We start from the raw sequence: 18,001 nt of genomic DNA, 5'->3' as shown, positions 1-18,001 counted from the left end.
CCTTTATGTCTGTTTTGGGAAGGATGATTTTAAAAAGAAATGATTGTTATGATTACTTTAAAGTGTAAAACTTCCAATTCTAGTGAAACTGTTCAAACTCACCCACCACCACTGTTTCTCCACTTCCTGTTATCTTCTTCAAGATTCTCACCACTACAAAATGAGATCATGATTTACAATGATAGCATATGACATCATTATTTTCCAAAGAAAATTGGCCACACAGGTCAATGGAAGTTAGCATGATCTTGCTCTTTCTCTGATAAAAAAAAAGTACAAAAAAGTTTCATTCATAGAACACTGGACATCGTTGGTCTCTTTGGTCTCGTGCTATATGAATACAAATTCAATTCAATCATTCAAACCAGCAACAAATGACTACAAATATTCTTTCTACCTTGTTAAGTCTTTCCTTACAAAAGAGAGGGGAAATCATTCTTTATTCCCAAAAAGATTTTACTCAGTTCAAAACAAAGATGACTCTGCTTTAGGGAATTTCAGAATGGACTTCATAACATAACTAGCCATGTTACAGTTTGGATAAAATATTTGGGCGTAACATAGAGCAGAACCAGAACCAGAACCGTGTATATTTCATTTCACAGAATCATTAATGTATAAACTATATACCAAATTACATTTTCAAACAGCCACATCATGACTGAAATAATATTCAATATACAACAAATTCAATTACCAGTCAGTATATGTAGTTGGTGAGAGGCACTACTATGTATTCCTTCATCTTCCTTCTTTTCCCCTGTGGCTTTAGATGAGTGAATTATGAGTTAAATAACTGGCTGGCTGTGTTAAAAATGATGCCAAGATACACCTTACAGGAATATACAGTGTTGTAGGGATGAACTCATTCTGTTTCAGATATTACTGCACTGGCTTTAGCCAAACAACGTCAAAAACATACCTTAACTTTCATCAACATTGCTCGCAAATAGACAATTCTCAACTGTTCATGAACCTGTCTGCATTGGGAGGAGAGACCCTTGCTTGCCTTCTATGAAGATTGCAAGCTCTGCCGGTGCAACCACCAATCTTAACCACTTCTGTAACTCTTCACCCTCTACTTTCTCTTTTTCTGAAGATTCACCATCACCACTATTTTAGAACACCACAGCTAAGCGAAACCACAAAGGTTCATAGTCATCTCTATCTATACATAGTTAACGGATGCACAAGATGTTTCACATCCCAATTTCACTGGTCCCTTAGCATGATCATCGTATTATATTCAAGTGTAACATTCAGTATGGAGTAAAGATCAAAACCAAAAACTGTCGTCTAATTCACCCATACAATTTCCATTGGTGACATAACAGTATACAGGTATGAACATACTACAGATAGGACTTTCTATTTTATAGTTAAACCCAAACCTAAACATATATAATATCCATTTAATTAGGTTAACAAATTGTAAGTTATTCAATTTTAGTTTTTTGACAATCCCAAACAAAGCATTCCACCAATCACCAAATATAAAATACGACCCGTAGAGTTACCTTCTAAATGAGCACCTAGACCCTCCAAAACAGTAGGATTAGCTCGCACAATGGAAAGTGATACTTCCAACGCAGACTGCAGCAATGCTTTCACCTCTCTTTGAACAAGATCAACAAGGTGTCCCTGTTTGTTTAGATCAAATCAAAATAAGCATATAGTAAAAATTGAATGGGAAGAAGAAATAAGTTAATGAAATAGAGAACCTGATCCCTTCCCCAAGGAACTGCTCCGCCAGATTCATCCATTCCACCATTAGAAAGGGTGGCAATTGACACAGGACCTATTGTCTGATTAAGACCATATTCAGCAATAGCTTTGTATGCCATATCAGTTGCTCGCCGTATGTCATCGAGTGCACCTGTTGACACTCGACCTGAATAAACAACTTCTTCTGCAGCGCGTCCTCCGAGTAAGGTAACCAAACGGCCGCGCAACTCATCAATGAAAAGCAAGTATCTGTCCTCATTTGTTGGAGGAATGTAAGTGAATCCCAAAGCCCCTCCTGATCTAGGCAATATGCTTAGTTTCTGATAACATACACAAGATAGTAAGGCATGAATGCCCTTATAGATTTTCTTAATAAACAAAAAACAAACATAATTTTCAATACAAAATTAGGCCAAACATCCAAAGGGAAATTTTGGGCAAGTAATCAATTCCAAATAAAACGAAGGAGGGTTGGGTTCATTTCACATGTTTTCTATAGTTTGCTTGTCTAGACAACTAAAAATCCAATTACCTAACCAGTATGATTAACCAACTTTTCTTTAATACTTAGAATTTAGTGCAATTATAAATTTTGACATCAACCAATAGAGTCACACACCACACTTTAAAAGTATATGCAATAACTATATCTTTAAAGAAATCTTGCGGAGGGAGAGCTATCCTTCATGAATGAATCTTCAGGTTTTGTTATTGAAAACATAAATTTAGTATGAGTTATATAGTAAAGGGAAAAATGGAAACTAAGAGAAAGCATATCAGTGAGGGTAATTAGGAGTTTAAAAAAATTAAATGGTTTTTAAATTAACAAATCATCATTGTTAATAATAGGGAATTAACATAAATATAAAATATTACAAGTTATACAAGAAATAAGAATAAGTATTAGACAGTATTTTGAGGATAAAAACCCTGTTAGAGTAGAGGGACCTAATGGAAGTGGCTATAGGCACACCCATAGAACACTAATTAATTATACGAGATGAAACAGAACCTTTGATGAATCACTTGCCTTACATTATTTGTAGGAGTGGTAAAGCAATCCATTTATCCATCATTCATCTATTAGTCTATATCCACAGTTAAAACATCCATTTAATTCTATGGACGATCAATGATTCATTCATTCATTTCTCAAAGTCCAGTGAATCTTTCTATCAATACTTAACAAAAAAACTAATCCAATCCAACCAATGTTTTCATAATTAAATATTTCTCAAATTTACCCTTTATAAAAAGTTTTCAAAAATATTTTTTTAAATGTGTTTTACAAAATTTATTTTTAAAAATTTTAAGAAAATATATTTTAATTTTTTTTAAATAGTATTTGTATGAATGGATTGGATATTCATCCATGAAAAAACTGTGAATGGATTGGTTGGATTGGATTTTTCTTAAATTAACTGGATTTTTAATGATTTTATCTGATCCATTATAATTCAAATTTGCAATGACATTGGCATATTTAAATGACCAAGAAAAGTGTATTTTCTGTGGTTTACCTCAACACGTGGCTGTCCAGGAAGAAGGCTTGCAACTGCAGTACCTACTACAGCATGACCAACTTCATGTCGTGCAACTACAGCCTTCTCACTTCCTTTCAACTTAGCAGTCTTCTTCTCTATGCCCTGAAACAAGTTACTTGGTCCAATTAATCCAGCATAGGTCAAACTTACAAAACTAAAACTATTGACATCCAAATCCTGCCAGACCCAGCTGTAAAGTAAAATGTCTATCTATCAAGATTTCAAGAGACTGTAACTTACTGCTATTGATCTTTCAACAGCATGAATGAAATCAATTTTCTCCACAATAATTTTGTTTTGTCTTCCCGCCAATAAAGCAGCCTCATTTACTAGGTTTGCAAGATCCGCTCTTCAATTATGTTTACCGTGTGTCAGATCAAAATTTCAGTCTTCTAAATATTTAAAAGATATAAAAAAGGTATGAATGAAACAGAATAATTACCCTGTAAAACCAGTGGTCATACAAGCAACGGCACCAAGGTCAACATCCTTAGCTAAAGGAAGTTCTTTCTTGGAAGCATGAACTTTAAGGATAGCTTCTCTTCCAATCCTATCAGGTGTTTCCACCTACATAGAAAATGAACATTTTTTGCTTAGAATATGCCAAGTCAAGGTCTTTTTGAAATCGGTATAAAAATCAAAGGAGGTTATGCATTTGACTAGAATACAGACCGTAACTACTCGATCAAATCTTCCGGGCCTTCGGAGTGCAGGGTCTAAGACATCAGCACGATTAGTTGCTCCAAGAACAATGACTGCAGAATTGCTGTCAAAACCATCCATCTCCTGCAATTCAGTTTAAAAATATTAGCCTCTTACAGTAATACAATCCCTCGCCCCAACACAAAAAAGAAATACAAGAAAATGAGAAAATGGTTACAGTGAGCAGCTGGTTCAAGGTTTGTTCTCGTTCATCATTGCTGACAATGCGAAATTTACCATCACGACTTTTAGCCACAGCATCTATCTGCATAACAAAATTAAAGATTAATGTTTGAATAGTAAAAATTAAATAAAACATCTAACAGAATAACAAATTATATATTTTCACCTCGTCAATAAATATTATGGATGGTGCTTCTTTCTTTGCCCTTGCAAAGAGATCTCTCACACGGGAAGCACCCATACCAACATATAACTCTACAAACTCACTAGCAGAACAACTAATAAATGGCACATCAGCTTCCCCTGCCACAGCCTTCGCTAGTAAAGTCTTACCTGTCCCAGGAAGACCCACCTGTAAGATAAAACAATAACCTACATGTCAAATTGAAGCAATAACAAAATGAAAAATAACTTGGCTATGAATAATCCAATGAGGTACCATTCAATCTAAGACAATAGTTATCTCAATTTTGCAAGTTAATGATCATGAAAATAAGAGAAAACACACAGCATATAAAACAGTAGAAAATTTTACTGGATATTAACAGAAACTATTCCCAAAAGAAATTTCTCATATTTGATCCCTTTTCCCCAAGCAAATATCCTCAGTTACAAAGTGTTTGCTGGCTGACCAACATGTGCTTTCATCCGATCAAAAGGCCATTGTGTATTACTTATCATAAATTCCTAGCTAGACTCACCAAGAGAACACCGCGAGGAGGACGAGCTCCAAGTCGTATATATCTGTCAGGATTGCGAAGAAATTCCTGGCAAGTGAACATCAGCATAAACTAATTGTCTATATCTTCAAAAAAATTAACATAAAAAGGCTTGTTGTATAATAGAAAGACTTCTACATGCCCTAAAGAATGTAAGTGCTAGGTATGAGATGAAGAAAGTCCAGCCTACCACAATCTCTTCTAGCTCCTCCTTAGCCTCATCAACACCAGCAACATCAGCGAATGTGATTGTTTCACTTGTACCTTGTTCAGATGACTTTGTACCAGCAGAAGTTCCTGACTTACGATTCCTAATCTGACCAGCAGAATGCTGCACATAGCAATTCAATTCCTCAAAAAGAAGTTTTAAAATGTTTAAAAAACAGAAGTTGGATAACAAAGCCTGTGAAAATAGAAAAATGAGTGAGGGAAGGACTTCCATCTCACCTGAGAAAAACTAATAGGGAATCGATGGAGCAGCCCTGCGAGCAGAGCACAATAAAACAAGGCTATCTGCAAATATCAGAATGAAGTCAACAGCATGTTATATTAATATATAGTGTCAACCACCACAGACAAAGACAACTATAATGAATGAAATGGGAAGTTTAATGTCTTAAATACACTATAATGGAAACATGCCACATTCAACAAATGTGGAAGAAAGAAGATTTATCTCAAATAGCTAATAAAATATTATCTTCTATTTATCATCTGAAGTAATCAGTTCTTGAAAATTATTATTTCAAATTCTCAATGTACAAAATCTATAGTTTTTAATCATAAATAAACAGTATAGAGTATAGTTTCTTGAGCTTGATAATTTTATCAACTATACTAGTCACAGATAAGATAAGTGACACAGAAGATATATCCATTAGTTTCTTAGCCAGCTATATTAGTTAGTTTAGTTGATTGAAGAAATAAGACATGTTGCCTATAAATACTCCATTGATAGTAGCTACGGGACTTGGATACATCATATACCATAATCCATATCATAGCACTGTCCATGAGAACCAAAATCTCATAGTCTAGCATGTGTGCTTGCTAACCTACAGCCTTTGAGCATTCACACAGTTTTCAGCCATTTGATATAATGATTGCAATTGGAGAAATAACCATATTTCAGGTATCTGAAGGTTTTTTGCACAAGCAAATATTTTGGAATTTATATATTAAACTTCAAACCGCCAACCTCTTCGCATTCTTGAGCAAAATTCAGTCGTGGAAGAAAGAACAGATACACAAACAATGCATACAGTGATACAGCAAATTCTAAATATAACACACAACATAGTTATAATAAATTAATAATACAATGAACAAAACTAATCCAAAACTAACGCGTCATAAAAACCTTAAATCAAATGAGAGAACTTATGCTTTAAAATAGTGTATAAGTAATTGTAAATAAACACAACAAAATGCTAGAACTAATCTAACTATTCTTTTTCTTTTTTGGGTAAAATCATATGTTCTATCCATTAAAAGCAACCACTCGAGCCAAACAAAACCACTATGGGCGACAAAACTCTCCCTCCAACTATTTATATCAGCTATATAGCAGTGATTAAGCTAGAAACTCCATGCAAATTGAGCCGTTGGTGGGTGATAATCTAACTATTCTGGTTTAACAAATTGTATTGACATAAAACTATAACAATGAAAAAAAGTGTGGAAACCATGTTCCAAATACTTACCAAAGCAGAGTTGAATAAACCACCAGACCTCTTATCCGGGGAACCGAACTCCACCTCATTTTCCATCATCTTCTCATAAGGGGTCCTTATATCACTAGGCCTAGTGGTAGTGTAAACAATCTTCTTCGTAGGAGCAACACTCTTAACCAATGACTCTGACTCCAAAGGAGTAGCAGCAGTAACTTCGGAACCATCCACGTCAGACTTCAACTTGAACATGATGTGGACCCCGTCAACCTCCACCTTCTGCACCTGATCACCATTAATCTTGCTCAAAAAGTCGCTGTAAGGCACGCTCACAAACGACGTCGCAGCCCTCGGTTCGGAGCCAGGTAAGGGAATCCCTGGCCTGAGCAACCGCATCACGAAAACCACAATCCCCAACTGCAACAACAACACTCCAACTTCCTGAGCCTGCACAATGGGTTGCCACCGCCACTTCCCACTCTTCGAACCCAACCACCACCACCAACCCTTCCCTTGCTTCTCCCTCCTTCGGTTCGAACCGGACCCGGTCGAACCCTTATCCACCCCCTGACCATCCCCGCTCTTCTCGCCGGAATCCCCCTCTTGCCCACCGCTCGCCCTGGCTGCGCCCCCGTGAACCTTCCGCATCCTCCACAAATCGAACCTCCCGGAATCCCTCCATACCCCCGGAACCCTAACAGGAGCTGAATTGGGGACAAAACGACACGTGTTATGCCTGAACGGCGTGGAGGGTTTGCGCCAGTTATGCGAATTGAGGAAAACTTTGGTGTACGTTAAGGGAGAGAGATAGAGATACTCCAACGCCGACATTTGAATACGAATAGAACGAGAGAAACAGAAATAGAGATACCCACGACGTTAAAATCGAAACTTTGGATATGTTCTTCACGTTCGCTTGCATCAATTTATATGGGTGAGGCTCCGAGATGATAATCCTCTGCCTTCTGATGATGATGAGTGTCAATGGTAGCGGGAGAAGGAAGAGGAAATGAGAAAGAGACAAGGTGATCCGACAGGACATGGTGGCCGTTCGATTGACAACGGGTTGAAGATTTTAACGGTCCAGATTTCTTTGTTTGCTTTTATGAAAATTAGTAACTACTGGCGTTTTCGGAAGATTTTATTGTTTGGTTGGTTTGTGGTGATGGATTTGTGGGGGAGATATCCGCTGCGGCAGGGTACAGAGTGGTGCATTTTGATGGGTTGTGAGACTGACACGCGTAGGGTGATGAAAAATAGGTGGACCATGGATGATGATGCGGCGTTGTCGTGTTTCAATCTGGAACACAAGTTTGGAGGCACATCCAAAGATTGGGTAAGAGAGCCACAAAATAATGAGTCATAATAAATATTTTTTTTAAATTAATTAAGAAATTATATTTTAATAAAAATTATGAATACATTAAGTAATAATTACATCAAATGTCAAGTTATGTTTCTAAGAAAGGCATTATATAATTTTTATTCTTTAGTTTTCGTTTTGGTTGACATTTTGTTTTTGTACTCTATCACATTTTTAATTTTGTTTTTAAAATTATTATGCATCAATGTTTTAGCTTAATGTATGTAGTTTATTAGTATTAAAATAAATAAAAATGTATTTTAAAATTTAAATAAGAGTATTCATGATATAAAGAAATTTTGTAATTTATTAATTTTTTACGTATTATGATGTTACGAAAAAGACATTATGAAACAAGAAACGAAGTGCCTTTTTTTTATTGGCCTAAAGATTGAGTGATAAAGGAATAAATAAATAAATAAAGAAGAATTTGACAGGAAAAATCTGAACGGATTGTATTTAAAGAAATTGGTTTTATTTTTTCAATTTGATTAAAATTGAATAGATTTGATTTTAAAGCATCTATCAATTCACCTTAATCTGTTTAAATTTTTTCTAAATAAAATAAGACTGTGATTTATTTTCTTATAAAAAATATTACTTTTAAAAATTTGACTTTCTTAGTATTATGTTTTAGTTATTATTATTATTATTTTATTGTCTACCAAACAAAAATTAGTATTATGTTTTAGTAATTATTATTATTTCATATCATTAATATTTTTATTCTATTTTTTAATAAAATAATTTTATCCTTCATTAAATAAAAACAATTCTCTTATTTAATATTTTTTATTTAAAAGTAGTACATAATTATTTTTTATTTAAAAATAATTATTGTTGTATTGTTCAGTTTATATTGATAATATAATCGATATCATCTTAATTGGATATAAGCTTGATGTTAGATAATCGGGAAAATGATTCTTACGATTTATCAAAATTATTTGCTTGAGTAAAAATAGAGCCAAAATGAATTTTTGTTTTATTTTCACTTGAGCGATTGAACAAAAATAAGGTTGAGAACAAATGTTAAATTTCTACTCTATTTTCGTTTGAGTAAAAATACCAAAAAATCAACTTCATGCAAAAAAAAATTAAATTTATTTTCAAAACTTTATCGAATTAGACAAACTCAAAATGATTATTGTGACTATAATTTGTTGTTCACTTTTATACTTTACTAATTTCAATTTAGTCACATTTAACTCATAAATTTATCCATAAATAACTATGAGAAACCAACTATGCTCATTTAAATCATATAAAAAAATCAATTTAAAAAACTTCATACCTCATTATCATGAAAAATATATTCACAATATCAATATTCTATTTTTTAATAAAATAATTTTATCCTTCATTAAATAAAAACAATTCTCTTATTTAATATTTTTTATTTAAAAGTAGTACATAATTATTTTTTATTTAAAAATAATTATTGTTGTATTGTTCAGTTTATATTGATAATATAATCGATATCATCTTAATTGGATATAAGCTTGATGTTAGATAATCGGGAAAATGATTGTTACGATTTATCAAAATTATTTGCTTGAGTAAAAATAGAGCCAAAATGAATTTTTGTTTTATTTTCACTTGAGCAATTGAACAAAAATAAGGTTGAGAACAAATGTTAAATTTCTACTCTATTTTCGTTTGAGTAAAAATACCAAAAAATCAACTTCATGCAAAAATAAAATTAAATTTATTTTCAAAACTTTATCGAATTAGACAAACTCAAAATGATTATTGTGACTATAATTTGTTGTTCACTTTTATACTTTACTAATTTCAATTTAGTCACATTTAACTCATAAATTTATCCATAAATAACTATGAGAAACCAACTATGCTCATTTAAATCATATAAAAAAATCAATTTAAAAAACTTCATACCTCATTATCATGAAAAATATATTCACAATATCAAAATCTCAACAACACCCATATTGAATTCAAATTACTTTAAAATAATCATTCATCATTACTATTCAATTTCAAACATTTTAATCTAAACTAATCCTTGTGATCCTAAATTAATAGACTTTGCTCTAGAATAACCACATCCAACACCCTAGTCTTTAAGCATGCAACTCTTTCCAAAACCAACACAATAAAAGAAAAACAAAGAAAAACTTATTTAAAATCAATTTCTAATAGGATAGAGATACTCTCCACAAAAATCTTTAAAGTGGATCATGATCTACAAAAAGAATGAACAAATCTTTCATAAATTTAGAGAAAATGTAAATATATATATATATTTAAAAAATAGTGATTTTTCTTAAATGATTTTTGGATAGTTAACTTTTCTATTTACAAGTAAATCACTTATATATTAAAATATTTATACTAAATCTCATTAAATCCACTTTTACTTTTAATTAAAATCAAACAACGGGTACGAGGAAATTATGCTAGAAAAGACAATTGTGAAAGAAAATTCGTTTACTAGTTATTAAAAAACTATTCACATTTTTATTATATTAAAATAATATAGTTTTGAAAATATATATAATTTTACAAAAATGATATTGAAAATTATTAAATTTTCTAATAGATATTACAAAATTAAATTACTATGGTACGATAATGATAATAAAGGATAATGGATTAGATTAATTTTGAAAAAATTACATACCTCTTAAAATCCTTTTGTTGCGTATTATATTTATGTTTAAGTCCTTTTCTATGACAAATTTCTATGTACACGCCTTCTCTGTGCTCCATCCATCTCAATTAAGTTCAAAGGTTTCTGTCCATACCATATCATTGCCTCACTTTGTTGTCTCATAATTGATGACTTCATCTTTCTGCTTTTTTATGCTGAAATCATCACACTTTGGAGCTCAATTTCTCTAATTTGCTAGTGTTTATCTCTTCATCGTTTATCACATCCATTTCTCTAAAGCTCATCAAACACTAACCTTTCATTTTTTGTTCTCTGGAGATTCTTGGGGTGTTCATAGGAGGTAAACTCTGCTGTTTTACATTTGTTCTTTCTGGGTAAATTTATATATCAGATTCATTCATGCATGAAGGTTCTTGTACAATTAACATCCCAGAGATTAAGTATACCATTTAATTTTCATTTTTCTGTTTACTGTTTACTGTTTAATGTTGATGATCAATTCTATAAGTTGTAACTGAAATCTTGAAAATTTCCTTATTTTCTGTTCATCTTTCCACCCTAATTGCTTTATATTATCCAGGGGAACCATAAGCAGTGAGGCAAAAGTGATTAGTACTTGAGTCAGCAAATAAAAAATGGCTGTCACTAAGGTCTACATTGTGTGAGTATATTTTCAACTGCTACTTTAGTTGAATTCTTTTATCATTCATATTCTAACTCTAACATTCATCAACCATACTCTTGAATTAGAGTTTAATGAACTCTAATTGGTGCATCAATTTTTGCAGGTATTACTCCTTGTATGGACATGTGGACACCATGGCAAGAGAAGTTCTCAGAGGGGCTTCAGCAGTTGAAGGTGTTGAAGCAACACTCTGGCAGGTAATTCTTTCGAACAGTTAGAGTGTGCAATTTTTTAGTTTGGATGATAGGTCCTCTGGTGCTAAATTGTGGTTTTGGTTGCATTACAATTACAACTGCATACCTTGTGTGTTTTGAGGGCAACAATTGCAGTTTCGAGGGCCAATCTTTTCAATTGGATGCTTTCTCAGTTAGGACCCTTTCAATCATAGTTTTGAGTTTGATTCTGGTTGTCTGAAAACAGGTACCCGAGATGCTTTCTGATCTAATATTGCAGAAGTTGAAAGCCCCTTCTAAACCAAATGATGTGCCAGATATAAGGCCAGAACAACTTGTAGAGGCTGATGGTTTGATATTTGGTTTTCCTTCTCGTTTTGGCATGATGCCTAGCCAGCTCAAGGCCTTCTTTGATGCTACTACTGGGCTATGGGCATCCCAAGCACTGGCTGGCAAACCTGCTGGAATCTTCTGGAGTACTGGTTTTTATGGTGGAGGTCAAGAACTGTCAGCGTAAGTATCCCCTTCACAATACTTAAAATGCTTTATCTGGTTCTCACATAAATAGAAAAGAAAATAACTTCTTTTCTTGTTAAAAAAATAGCATTTGTTGGATATCACACATCAACCAGAGATTATGACATTTCACAGTTTATAAGTGGATGCAAACCTCACCTTATAAGCCGGTTTTGTGAGGTTGAGTTAGGCTTAAAGTTCACTTCTTAATATGGTATTAGAGTCAGGTTAGAGTCAATTCTAGCGACACGATTTGGTAGCCTCGGCGTGAGGGAGTGTGTTGGAGTTCTCACATCGACTAAAGATTATGACATTTCATAGTTTATAAATGGATGCATATCTCATCTTATAAGTCGATTTTGTGAGGTTGAGTTAGATTTAAAGTCCACTTCTTAATACGTGTTAATGAATTGGTTCCATCCTTTATACAACTATTGATCAAACATTAGAATTAGAACTAGGAATCATATTACTTGGGAATTGACATGACTGTCTACAACTTCCCTCAACACCGGTATGAATTATCTGCATCAATAAATCTTATCATTTCTGTCATGATTATACAAGTCTATAGCCTTTGTGCCACTTGATTTTAGTGTACTTCATTTCTTGTTTCTGTCGAGGTTGCAGATTGACAACAATAACTCAATTAGCTCATCATGGTATGCTTTTTGTTCCTCTTGGATATACTTTTGGAAAAGGCATGTTTGAGATGGATGAAGTGAAAGGAGGGTCCCCATATGGTGCTGGAACTTTTGCAGGAGATGGATCTCGTCAACCCACTGAACTAGAACTGCAACAAGCCTTTTACCAGGGTAAATACCTTGCTGAAGTAACAAAAAAGCTAAAAGGCTAACCTCTCTGCCTCACTAATGCAAAACATACTTTCAACTGTGAAGTTCGACATCATCTAGAATTTGATTGGACGAGGTCGAGGTTACTTTTACTCATTGACAAGACAGGAAGGCCCATGTGGCTGCAAGAATGTAGATCTTCTATTCTAATGAAATAACAAAATATTTAGCATTTTCAAAGAAGAAAATTGTGCAAATTCAGAAACTTGGAAACATTTGTGTTACTGGGCTAGTCATAAAAAATATTACCTTACTGATTAATCAATAAAGAAATCACATTTCATATTTATTTTTTTCATGCAGTACAAGGTTACTCCATTTCCTGATTCTGCCATAAACAGAGGATGCCACATTTTCCTTGAGCTGCGTAGATACGAATTATAACTGATTTTTATAACAGATATCGATGATCAATTTTTATGTAATATAAGTGATTTTAATGAGCCTATAACTAGCAAATATTGTTTTGTTCCACACTTAATCAAAGTTTTAGGACATTGAAGCCTAATCTATTTGAAACATATAACAGAAACAATATCATGCATTGTTCTTTTGTTGTGCTGGATAGTTTATCATACCATTGTTTGATTAACAGTCATAAAATAAAAAGTCATCTTAGATTCGCTTTAAGAAAGAATAGCATTCAGGTGGTGGTTGGAAAAAAATTGGTGATAATGAAACACTTTGTCTTGTTAGGAAAGATAAGGTTTTTTTCTACCAAAAGTCGAAGGTTTGTTTACAAAAATAGACGACATAAGAAAATGACAAGTGAACTAAAGCATAAATAATAAGTGTTTATGTGTCGGAATAAGAATCCTTCTATATAACAAAATAATAAACAAATTTTATCATGTAAAACAAGGATAAATTGAGACTCATTCTGAAATGCTTGATGTTCACGCATAGCCTCAAGCTAAACAGAAGATCAGATGCTTGTTGACTCTAAGCCAAACTACTCAAAAACTAAACTTTGATCATCAAAAACTGATCAAAACTTTGGTTAAATAAGCCAGAAGTCTCAAACTACTTGGGATTATAGAACAATGCCTATGCTATGCTCTTGGTTAAACATAGTTGCAAATGATATTTAATCAGATGGATAGTTATACTATATGTTAGATCTAAGTATGAAAGGAGAAGTCAACTAAAAAGACTAATTTTTTGGGTGAGAAAGTTTTGAGGCTTAAGGAGTACATAAGTAATTCATACATGAGATAGCTTTTTCCATACTCTAACTCTTAATGAAAACACCAATTATTAGGACTTAAGCATAAGAGGAGAATTAATCCTAAGAGATTAGTTTGTTAAGTGGGAAAACCTCATTATTTAAGTACTTCATCTTTTCAATGTAGGACACCATATCTTATCGAATAAACTTGTTCAAATGGACAATCACATGGTAGTTAATCAAATTATGTTAGAGCAATTGACATAAGACAATTCCAAGACTTTAAAAAAGACATGTAACCTACACTTTTCATATTAATCATTTTTAATTGTTTTCGGTTGGAAGAGTTGACCCCTTTTGAGGGATTAATTAGTTTTTAACTTAATTTGATGATAGAGATATCCTGATTAAGAAAACATTTTTCACTGTTTAATAAATTTATTAATATTATTACTCTTAAGATATATAAATTTTTAGAGTCGTTAAATACAAGCAGCTTTGTGTCAGAATTCCTCCTTTTAATGGGAAGTCATAACCAATGAATTTTGATAATTGATTCATTAAGTATATTCAATTATGGACATTCCAAAGTCTTGAAATTACATTTTTCTGGAAGACTATGAAGTTCAACCTAAAAGGTTGAAGATAGTATTTTCAAGGTATCTTGAAAATTTGATAAGCATTAATTATCCATTATCTCTTTATGAAGAAGTCTTCCTCTCCTTCCCTATATAAAAGGAACACTTGTTATGAGGAAGAAAATGCAAGCGGGAGAAGAACAACATAACATATAGAGAATAGATAACTACCATAACGGTGAGATTAGAAAACCTAGTAAGATACTAGAAAGACTTTGTATTTCATCCTTTTTGGGTGAGATTGAGTGTTATCCTCATAGAGTGAGAGAAACAAATTTTATAATCCTACTTTCATAGAGGATGTATTTTCTGAACTAGGTCCATGAGTTTTACTTCTCAAGTTGAGAAAGTTTTCCTATATTAAAAATTATTGGTGTCATTATTCTATTTTGTTCTATTTTTTATTATCTAATTGTTTCGTAAATATTTATTTTATATTTACACCAAAAGGAGAGATTTAGTTTTGATTTTTAACACTTAGAAATATTTTAACAGTTTTTAGTTACTGAATAGAACTAACTGAAAACTTATCAAACGAGAAATGATCTTAAACTAAAAATAGTACTCTCATCATTTAAAAACTCTCATTTAAATTTGACTTAATAATAAAATATAATATAATAAAAAAAAAGCAGACTAAATAATTAGTCTAGCATTCTTAAATTGTGTGACTACATTAATGTTCAATCTGGCTCTAATTCTTATTTAATATCTGCTCTTTCTTTTGTGCAATATTTATGCAACTTTTATTTGAAATTCAAACTCATTGCACTGGATAGTTCCAATTTTTCGGTAAAGTAATATTTCTAATCGTGATTTTCTGATTGAATTTTCTTCTCGAACATGTTAGAATCAAGATAACTCTTTTACCTTCTTGATTAGTTGGTTTGCACTTTTGTTTCTCTCCAAGCAAGCTTTTTGCTCTCCTTTCCTCATTCTACTCCTCGGCTTTCACGTAATCTACACTCGGATGTTAACTGCTACTCCGACTCTCAAGTTATATTTAGTATCGCCATTCGGTATTCTCAGTATTGTAGATTGACATACTTGATTCTTGGAATCTGTGTTATTTATATTATTTTGGTGGATCTTTAATATTGATGCAGGTTATAGAGTTTAGTCATGTTTAAAAGTGTATTATTTAATTTTTTATTACTGATTAACCTCACTAATTCTGGCTAATTAACTTTGTAGTGTCAAATATTTTCATACTTTCTTTTTTTTTCAATTTTTTCAATAATGCTTTGTCCTACTTGTTTTCTTTCTTGAAAATTTACCATGTGGCCTATAACAATTGGCTATGCTGAATTGATTATGTGGCTTATAATGATTGATTATTTGATTAGATGTACGAAGAAAAGCATCAGTTCTCATGTCACATCTGCATCTGTGTTGTATGATGAAAGATCAAAGTGAAGTTGAATCAAAGTCACAAACTGCCACACCATAAGAGGCAAGAGTTAAACACAGTTCCACCCACCATACTTGAAAATTAATGGCTGAAATGAAGAAGAAAGCAGGGTTGATCTTCTTTCCCATACCGGGGATTGGCCACTTAGCTCCATCCCTCGAATTAGCACAACTTTTGATCAACCATCATAACCATCTTTCAATCACAATCATCTGCATGAAGCTCCCTCACGCTCCCTATTCAGATGCATACATCAGATCAGTTACAGCCTCACAACCTCAAATCCGAGCAATTGATCTCCCTCACGTAGAGCCCCCTCCTCAGGAACTACTAAAGAGATCAATACCACACTACATATGCACCCTCTTGCAGATCCTCAAACCCCATGTCAAAGCCACAGTACAAAACATTTTATCATCATCTCATTCAAACCCTGTTATTGGGTTGGTCCTAGATGTTTTCTGTTCACCCATGATTGATGTGGGAAACGACCTAGGGATCCCTTCTTATTTGTCCATGCCCTCAAATGTTGGGTTTTTGAGTCTAATGCTTTCGCTTCAGAAACGTCAAGTTGGTGATGTGTTCTGTGATTCTGATCCTAAATGGTTGATTCCGGGTTTCCCTGATCCATTCCCTTCCAGTGTTATGCCTGATGCTGTTTTTAACAAAGAGGGTGGCTATGCTGCTTATTATAATCTTGCTCAGAGGTTCCAAGACTCCAAAGGGATCATTGTCAATACTTTTTCAGAGTTGGAGCAGTATGCTATTGATGCATTGTGTGATGGACAAATACAAACACCTTCTATCTATGCTGTTGGTCCACTGATCAATTTCAAGGGTCAACCTAACCCAAATTTGGATCAAGCACAACATGACAGAATATTGAAATGGCTAGATGAGCAGCCTGATTCTTCTGTCGTTTTTCTTTGTTTTGGGAGTAGGGGAAGTTTTGATCCACCTCAAACAAGAGAAATAGCACAAGCACTTCAGCGTAGTGGGGTTAGGTTCTTGTGGACTATGCGTTCTCCACCAACCACAACAAAAATTGAAGAGGGAATCTTACCAGAAGGGTTTTTAGAGTGGACAAAAGGTAGGGGAATGCTATGTGATTGGGCACCTCAAGTGGAGGTTCTGGCCCACAAAGCCATTGGGGGGTTTGTGTCTCATTGTGGATGGAACTCTATTTTGGAAAGCTTGTGGTTTGGGGTACCAATCTTGACATGGCCTATTTATGCAGAACAGCAGCTGAATGCTTTCAGGATGGTGAGGGAGTTTAGATTAGCAGTGGAGCTGAGACTGGACTACAGAAGGGGCAGTGATCTTGTAATGGCAGAGGAGATTGAGAAAGGGCTGAAACAATTAATGGATAGAGATAATATGGTGCACAAGAAGGTGAAAGAAATGAAAGAGATGGCTAGGAAAGCTGTCCTCAATGGTGGGTCTTCTTTCAGTTCTGTTGGGAAACTCATTGATGTTATGACAATGAATTTCATGGGTGGAATTGCCCACTTCAATGAATCAATTAATGAAAAAGCCTAAAGCAATTGATTCACAAGGTGATGATTTTAACAACACAACGTTTGGTGAATAGAAATCAATGTTAGGTTCTTTTCGCTGTGATTAAAAACTAATGTATTTTACTGTCAGAAGGCTCTTTGTTATGATAAAAACTAATGTATTCTAGTGTTAGAACACTCTTTATGAAGTGAAGATACGTAGAGGGATCAATCTTATCTTTACATCTACAAAGAGAGACTCAATCTATATATGAACAACCAGATTACAATTATCCTTCACAATGTTTTGCTAAGTTTGTGAGATCCTCAAAAGGCAAGGTAGTGTGTGTTTGATTTGCAGTGAAAAACTTAATGTAAGAGACACAACTTTGCTATAACACAATCATAGACATAGTTCTTGTGGATGCCATTAACTTCTGAAATTCATATGAAGAATTTGTTTTCAAAACGATCTTACTAGCACAAAGAATTATAGCTTTTAAATATTTTTCTACATGG

At 33.4% G+C, this 18,001-nt stretch overlaps 3 protein-coding genes across 4 annotated transcripts; 2 read left to right on the top strand and 1 right to left on the bottom strand.

Annotated features, from left to right (window-relative positions):
* Positions 1 to 568: 568 nt before the first annotated feature.
* LOC137824068 (ATP-dependent zinc metalloprotease FTSH 9, chloroplastic-like) lies at positions 569 to 7,657 on the bottom strand. The gene is made up of 13 exons (XM_068629512.1): positions 6,577 to 7,657; positions 5,321 to 5,386; positions 5,064 to 5,204; positions 4,856 to 4,921; positions 4,321 to 4,506; positions 4,150 to 4,236; positions 3,942 to 4,055; positions 3,712 to 3,836; positions 3,510 to 3,618; positions 3,246 to 3,371; positions 1,722 to 2,045; positions 1,518 to 1,641; positions 569 to 1,093 (listed from the first exon to the last, which is right to left on the bottom strand). The coding sequence occupies exons 1-13, from the start codon at positions 7,372 to 7,374 to the stop codon at positions 969 to 971; spliced, it is 2,391 nt and encodes a 796-aa protein (XP_068485613.1). The 5' UTR covers positions 7,375 to 7,657; the 3' UTR covers positions 569 to 968.
* Positions 7,658 to 10,605: 2,948 nt separating this feature from the next.
* LOC137824067 (probable NAD(P)H dehydrogenase (quinone) FQR1-like 3) lies at positions 10,606 to 13,058 on the top strand. Of its 2 annotated transcripts, none has more exons than XM_068629510.1 (5): positions 10,606 to 10,881; positions 11,122 to 11,202; positions 11,330 to 11,423; positions 11,647 to 11,912; positions 12,546 to 13,058. In XM_068629510.1, exons 2-5 carry the CDS (start codon positions 11,177 to 11,179, stop codon positions 12,769 to 12,771), a joined length of 612 nt encoding a protein of 203 aa, XP_068485611.1. In that variant the 5' UTR covers positions 10,606 to 10,881; positions 11,122 to 11,176; the 3' UTR covers positions 12,772 to 13,058. The 2 variants fall into 2 exon arrangements, with proteins under 2 accessions (XP_068485611.1, XP_068485612.1); XM_068629511.1 differs by having other exon boundaries at positions 10,616 to 10,881; positions 11,292 to 11,423.
* A 2,873-nt stretch (positions 13,059 to 15,931) lies between these two features.
* On the top strand, positions 15,932 to 17,785 carry LOC137824066 (UDP-glycosyltransferase 71K1-like). Its single transcript, XM_068629509.1, has one exon. It carries the CDS (start codon positions 16,071 to 16,073, stop codon positions 17,523 to 17,525), a length of 1,455 nt encoding a protein of 484 aa, XP_068485610.1. The 5' UTR covers positions 15,932 to 16,070; the 3' UTR covers positions 17,526 to 17,785.
* The last annotated feature ends 216 nt before the right edge of the window (positions 17,786 to 18,001 follow it).

Source organism: Phaseolus vulgaris, chromosome 8 (assembly GCF_000499845.2).
Source record: "Phaseolus vulgaris cultivar G19833 chromosome 8, P. vulgaris v2.0, whole genome shotgun sequence".
Classification (NCBI taxonomy): domain Eukaryota; kingdom Viridiplantae; phylum Streptophyta; class Magnoliopsida; order Fabales; family Fabaceae; genus Phaseolus; species Phaseolus vulgaris.
The sequence above is the reverse complement of the archived record's forward strand: the minus strand, read 5'-3'. Positions and strand labels throughout refer to the sequence as shown.

Excerpts from the sequence above, each read along its gene's own strand:
- LOC137824068 (XM_068629512.1), bottom strand. The coding sequence starts at position 7,374 with ATGTCGGCGTTGGAGTATCTCTATCTCTCTCCCTTAACGTACACCAAA. Across the intron at positions 5,387-6,576 it reads GTTTATTCAACTCTGCTTTG|ATAGCCTTGTTTTATTGTGC; the intron begins GTAAGTATTTGG and ends TGATATTTGCAG. Across the intron at positions 3,619-3,711 it reads ATGACCACTGGTTTTACAGG|AGCGGATCTTGCAAACCTAG; the intron begins GTAATTATTCTG and ends ACATAATTGAAG.
- LOC137824067 (XM_068629511.1), top strand. The coding sequence starts at position 11,298 with ATGAACTCTAATTGGTGCATCAATTTTTGCAGGTATTACTCCTTGTAT. Across the intron at positions 11,424-11,646 it reads TTGAAGCAACACTCTGGCAG|GTACCCGAGATGCTTTCTGA; the intron begins GTAATTCTTTCG and ends GTCTGAAAACAG. Across the intron at positions 11,913-12,545 it reads GGAGGTCAAGAACTGTCAGC|ATTGACAACAATAACTCAAT; the intron begins GTAAGTATCCCC and ends TCGAGGTTGCAG.
- LOC137824066 (XM_068629509.1), top strand. The coding sequence starts at position 16,071 with ATGGCTGAAATGAAGAAGAAAGCAGGGTTGATCTTCTTTCCCATACCG.